Source organism: Anomaloglossus baeobatrachus, chromosome 4 (genome assembly GCF_048569485.1).
Source record: "Anomaloglossus baeobatrachus isolate aAnoBae1 chromosome 4, aAnoBae1.hap1, whole genome shotgun sequence".
NCBI lineage: Eukaryota > Metazoa > Chordata > Amphibia > Anura > Aromobatidae > Anomaloglossus > Anomaloglossus baeobatrachus.
The window spans coordinates 300,039,779-300,045,915 of NC_134356.1; the positions used below are offsets into that span (position 1 = coordinate 300,039,779).

Here is a 6,137-nt window from a genome sequence, read left to right on the forward strand (position 1 = left end):
GGTGTGCTGTAGTGCAGGTGTAGAGTATGGTGACAGCAGTGTAGGTGTTCTGTAGTACAGGTGTAGTGTATGGTGACGCAGTGTAGGAGTGCTGTAGTGCAGGTGTAGTGTATGGTGACGCAGTGTAGGTGTGCTGTAGTGCAGGTGTAGAGTATGGTGACAGCAGTGTAGGAGTGCTGTAGTGCAGGTGTAGAGTATGGTGACAGCAGTGTAGGTGTTCTGTAGTACAGGTGTAGTGTATGGTGACAGCAGTGTAGGTGTGCTGTAGTGCAGGTGTAGAGTATGGTGACAGCAGTGTAGGAGTGCTGTAGTGCAGGTGTAGTGTATGGTGACAGCAGTGTAGGTGTGCTGTAGTGCAGGTGTAGAGTATGGTGACAGCAGTGTAGGAGTGCTGTAGTGCAGGTGTAGTGTATGGTGACAGCAGTGGAGGTGTGCTGTAGTGCAGGTGTAGTGTATGGTGACAGCAGTGTAGGAGTGCTGTAGTGCAGGTGTAGTGTATGGTGACAGCAGTGTAGGAGTGCTGTAGTGCAGGTGTAGTGTATGGTGACAGCAGTGTAGGAGTGCTGTAGTGCAGGTGTAGAGTATGGTGACAGCAGTGTAGGAGTGCTGTAGTGCAGGTGTAGTGTATGGTGACAGCAGTGTAGGTGTGCTGTAGTGCAGGTGTAGTGTATGGTGACAGCAGTGTAGGAGTGGTGTAGTGCAGGTGTAGTGTATGGTGACAGCAGTGTAGGTGTGCTGTAGTGCAGGTGTAGTGTATGGTGACAGCAGTGTAGGTGTTCTGTAGTACAGGTGTAGTGTATGGTGACAGCAGTGTAGGAGTGCTGTAGTGCAGGTGTAGAGTATGGTGACAGCAGTGTAGGAGTGCTGTAGTGCAGGTGTAGTGTATGGTGACAGCAGTGTAGGAGTGCTGTAGTGCAGGTGTAGTGTATGGTGACAGCAGTGTAGGTGTGCTGTAGTGCAGGTGTAGAGTATGGTGACAGCAGTGTAGGAGTGCTGTAGTGCAGGTGTAGTGTATGGTGACAGCAGTGTAGGAGTGCTGTAGTGCAGGTGTAGTGTATGGTGACAGCAGTGTAGGAGTGCTGTAGTGCAGGTGTAGTGTATGGTGACAGCAGTGTAGGTGTGCTGTAGTGCAGGTGTAGAGTATGGTGACAGCAGTGTAGGAGTGCTGTAGTGCAGGTGTAGTGTATGGTGACAGCAGTGTAGGTGTGCTGTAGTGCAGGTGTAGAGTATGGTGACAGCAGTGTAGGAGTGCTGTAGTGCAGGTGTAGTGTATGGTGACAGCAGTGGAGGAGTGCTGTAGTGCAGGTGTAGTGTATGGTGACAGCAGTGTAGGAGTGCTGTAGTGCAGGTGTAGTGTATGGTGACAGCAGTGTAGGAGTGCTGTAGTGCAGGTGTAGTGTATGGTGACAGCAGTGTAGGTGTGCTGTAGTGCAGGTGTAGTGTATGGTGACAGCAGTGTAGGTGTGCTGTAGTGCAGGTGTAGAGTATGGTGACGCAGTGTAGGTGTGCTGTAGTGCAGGTGTAGAGTATGGTGACAGCAGTGTAGGTGTTCTGTAGTACAGGTGTAGTGTATGGTGACGCAGTGTAGGAGTGCTGTAGTACAGGTGTAGTGTATGGTGACAGCAGTGTAGGTGTGCTGTAGTGCAGGTGTAGAGTATGGTGACAGCAGTGTAGGAGTGCTGTAGTGCAGGTGTAGTGTATGGTGACAGCAGTGTAGGAGTGCTGTAGTGCAGGTGTAGAGTATGGTGACAGCAGTGTAGGAGTGCTGTAGTGCAGGTGTAGTGTATGGTGACAGCAGTGTAGGAGTGCTGTAGTGCAGGTGTAGAGTATGGTGACAGCAGTGTAGGAGTGCTGTAGTGCAGGTGTAGTGTATGGTGACAGCAGTGTAGGAGTGCTGTAGTGCAGGTGTAGAGTATGGTGACAGCAGTGTAGGAGTGCTGTAGTGCAGGTGTAGTGTATGGTGACAGCAGTGTAGGTGTGCTGTAGTGCAGGTGTAGTGTATGGTGACAGCAGTGTAGGAGTGGTGTAGTGCAGGTGTAGTGTATGGTGACAGCAGTGTAGGTGTGCTGTAGTGCAGGTGGAGTGTATGGTGACAGCAGTGTAGGTGTGCTGTAGTGCAGGTGTAGAGTATGGTGACAGCAGTGTAGGAGTGCTGTAGTGCAGGTGTAGTGTATGGTGACAGCAGTGTAGGAGTGCTGTAGTGCAGGTGTAGTGTATGGTGACAGCAGTGTAGGAGTGCTGTAGTGCAGGTGTAGAGTATGGTGACAGCAGTGTAGGAGTGCTGTAGTGCAGGTGTAGTGTATGGTGACAGCAGTGTAGGTGTGCTGTAGTGCAGGTGTAGAGTATGGTGACAGCAGTGTAGGAGTGCTGTAGTGCAGGTGTGGAGTATGGTGACAGCAGTGTAGGTGTGCTGTAGTGCAGGTGTAGTGTATGGTGACAGCAGTGTAGGAGTGGTGTAGTGCAGGTGTAGTGTATGGTGACAGCAGTGTAGGAGTGGTGTAGTGCAGGTGTAGTGTATGGTGACAGCAGTGTAGGTGTGCTGTAGTGCAGGTGTAGTGTATGGTGACAGCAGTGTAGGAGTGCTGTAGTGCAGGTGTAGTGTATGGTGACAGCAGTGTAGGAGTGGTGTAGTGCAGGTGTAGAGTATGGTGACAGCAGTGTAGGTGTGCTGTAGTGCAGGTGTAGAGTATGGTGACAGCAGTGTAGGAGTGCTGTAGTGCAGGTGTAGTGTATGGTGACAGCAGTGTAGGAGTGCTGTAGTGCAGGTGTAGTGTATGGTGACAGCAGTGTAGGAGTGCTGTAGTGCAGGTGTAGTGTATGGTGACAGCAGTGTAGGAGTGCTGTAGTGCAGGTGTAGAGTATGGTGACAGCAGTGTAGGAGTGCTGTAGTGCAGGTGTAGTGTATGGTGACAGCAGTGTAGGAGTGCTGTAGTGCAGGTGTAGAGTATGGTGACAGCAGTGTAGGAGTGCTGTAGTGCAGGTGTAGTGTATGGTGACAGCAGTGTAGGTGTGCTGTAGTGCAGGTGTAGTGTATGGTGACAGCAGTGTAGGAGTGGTGTAGTGCAGGTGTAGTGTATGGTGACAGCAGTGTAGGTGTGCTGTAGTGCAGGTGGAGTGTATGGTGACAGCAGTGTAGGTGTGCTGTAGTGCAGGTGTAGAGTATGGTGACAGCAGTGTAGGAGTGCTGTAGTGCAGGTGTAGTGTATGGTGACAGCAGTGTAGGAGTGCTGTAGTGCAGGTGTAGTGTATGGTGACAGCAGTGTAGGAGTGCTGTAGTGCAGGTGTAGAGTATGGTGACAGCAGTGTAGGAGTGCTGTAGTGCAGGTGTAGTGTATGGTGACAGCAGTGTAGGTGTGCTGTAGTGCAGGTGTAGAGTATGGTGACAGCAGTGTAGGAGTGCTGTAGTGCAGGTGTAGTGTATGGTGACAGCAGTGTAGGAGTGCTGTAGTGCAGGTGTAGAGTATGGTGACAGCAGTGTAGGAGTGCTGTAGTGCAGGTGTAGTGTATGGTGACAGCAGTGTAGGAGTGCTGTAGTGCAGGTGTAGAGTATGGTGACAGCAGTGTAGGAGTGCTGTAGTGCAGGTGTAGTGTATGGTGACAGCAGTGTAGGAGTGCTGTAGTGCAGGTGTAGAGTATGGTGACAGCAGTGTAGGAGTGCTGTAGTGCAGGTGTAGTGTATGGTGACAGCAGTGTAGGTGTGCTGTAGTGCAGGTGTAGTGTATGGTGACAGCAGTGTAGGAGTGGTGTAGTGCAGGTGTAGTGTATGGTGACAGCAGTGTAGGTGTGCTGTAGTGCAGGTGGAGTGTATGGTGACAGCAGTGTAGGTGTGCTGTAGTGCAGGTGTAGAGTATGGTGACAGCAGTGTAGGAGTGCTGTAGTGCAGGTGTAGTGTATGGTGACAGCAGTGTAGGAGTGCTGTAGTGCAGGTGTAGTGTATGGTGACAGCAGTGTAGGAGTGCTGTAGTGCAGGTGTAGAGTATGGTGACAGCAGTGTAGGAGTGCTGTAGTGCAGGTGTAGTGTATGGTGACAGCAGTGTAGGTGTGCTGTAGTGCAGGTGTAGAGTATGGTGACAGCAGTGTAGGAGTGCTGTAGTGCAGGTGTGGAGTATGGTGACAGCAGTGTAGGTGTGCTGTAGTGCAGGTGTAGTGTATGGTGACAGCAGTGTAGGAGTGGTGTAGTGCAGGTGTAGTGTATGGTGACAGCAGTGTAGGAGTGGTGTAGTGCAGGTGTAGTGTATGGTGACAGCAGTGTAGGTGTGCTGTAGTGCAGGTGGAGTGTATGGTGACAGCAGTGTAGGTGTGCTGTAGTGCAGGTGTAGTGTATGGTGACAGCAGTGTAGGAGTGCTGTAGTGCAGGTGTGGAGTATGGTGACAGCAGTGTAGGTGTGCTGTAGTGCAGGTGTAGTGTATGGTGACAGCAGTGTAGGAGTGCTGTAGTGCAGGTGTAGTGTATGGTGACAGCAGTGTAGGAGTGGTGTAGTGCAGGTGTAGTGTATGGTGACAGCAGTGTAGGTGTGCTGTAGTGCAGGTGGAGTGTATGGTGACAGCAGTGTAGGTGTGCTGTAGTGCAGGTGGAGTGTATGGTGACAGCAGTGTAGGTGTGCTGTAGTGCAGGTGTAGAGTATGGTGACAGCAGTGTAGAAGTGCTGTAGTGCAGGTGTAGTGTATGGTGACAGCAGTGTAGGTGTGCTGTAGTGCAGGTGTAGTGTATGGTGACAGCAGTGTAGGTGTGCTGTAGTGCAGGTGTAGTGTATGGTGACAGCAGTGTAGGTGTGCTGTAGTGCAGGTGTAGAGTATGGTGACAGCAGTGGAGGTGTGCTGTAGTGCAGGTGTAGTGTATGGTGACAGCAGTGTAGGTGTGCTGTAGTGCAGGTGGAGTGTATGGTGACAGCAGTGTAGGTGTGCTGTAGTGCAGGTGTAGAGTATGGTGACAGCAGTGTAGAAGTGCTGTAGTGCAGGTGTAGTGTATGGTGACAGCAGTGTAGGTGTGCTGTAGTGCAGGTGTAGTGTATGGTGACAGCAGTGTAGGTGTGCTGTAGTGCAGGTGTAGTGTATGGTGACAGCAGTGTAGGTGTGCTGTAGTGCAGGTGTAGAGTATGGTGACAGCAGTGGAGGTGTGCTGTAGTGCAGGTGTAGTGTATGGTGACAGCAGTGGAGGTGTGCTGTAGTGCAGGTGTAGTGTATGGTGACAGCAGTGTAGGTGTTCTGTAGTACAGGTGTAGTGTATGGTGACAGCAGTGTAGGTGTGCTGTAGTGCAGGTGTAGAGTATGGTGACAGCAGTGTAGGAGTGCTGTAGTGCAGGTGTAGTGTATGGTGACAGCAGTGTCGGAGTGCTGTAGTGCAGGTGTAGTGTATGGTGACAGCAGTGTTGGAGTTGGGCATGTGACAGGTGTTGCACAGAGTCGGGCGGAGGTGACAGTAGTGGAGTTCCGCAGGCCCCTCGCACAGTCTCGTGCAATGACACAGGCACGGGCTGCCTCAGGCCGCAGCATACGGATGAGTGACAATGAACAGGTGACCCGGTGCCCGGGTGCAGCGCTCAGTTCTCGGCATGATACAGATGTTTTCTCTATCACTCACGACCCCTCCTGGCCATGTACGCCCCCGGCAGCGCGTCCCCCCTCACCCCGGACCTTCCCGGGTCCCTACTGCCCCTCGCACCACTTACCAGGTGTCCCCTCTCCGAAGCGGGGTCTTCAGCAGCGCTGACACTTCGGATCTCTGAGTCTCCAGATCAACCACTCCGCCCTCCGCCATCTTCCTGCACTGACAGCTGCGCGCTGCATCCTGGGAGTGACGTCACTGCTGGGAAGCAGGGGAAGCGTTGAGAGCGGCCGTGTGCGCCTGGAAAACGCTGCAGCCAATCACTGGAGACGGGAGCTGTAACCAGGACCGGGGGAAGCTGATGGCTATGGGCCGCTGTGAGTGGCAGCACCAGGAATAGCACGGGCACTGCAGAACCTCTTCCAACAAATGTCACCCGACAGCGCCCCGCAGAGGAGCCGAGTATTGACCTAGCTCCGGGAGCCACAAGTTGTGTTTCTTCCTCCACATACACAGGTCTTGTGAGACTAGAAGCTGTGAACGCCACCATAACATGTAATGTACTGGAAGAAGGGGCACAAACTGCAAGTGC

General features: G+C 52.4%; 1 protein-coding gene across 4 annotated transcripts in view; it reads right to left on the bottom strand.

Moving 5' to 3' along the window:
- Positions 1-5,791, bottom strand: part of USP15 (ubiquitin specific peptidase 15) — a 174,443-nt gene extending 168,652 nt beyond the window's left edge. For 3 of the 4 annotated variants that reach the window (XM_075344945.1, XM_075344943.1, XM_075344944.1), the window contains exon 1: positions 5,670-5,790. In XM_075344945.1, the coding sequence (XP_075201060.1) occupies positions 5,670-5,758 (89 nt within the window). In that variant the 5' untranslated portion in view covers positions 5,759-5,790. Of the gene's footprint in view, positions 1-5,669 lie in introns of all 4 variants that reach the window. The other variant, XM_075344942.1, reaches the window with a different exon arrangement.
- Positions 5,792-6,137: the final 346 nt, after the last annotated feature.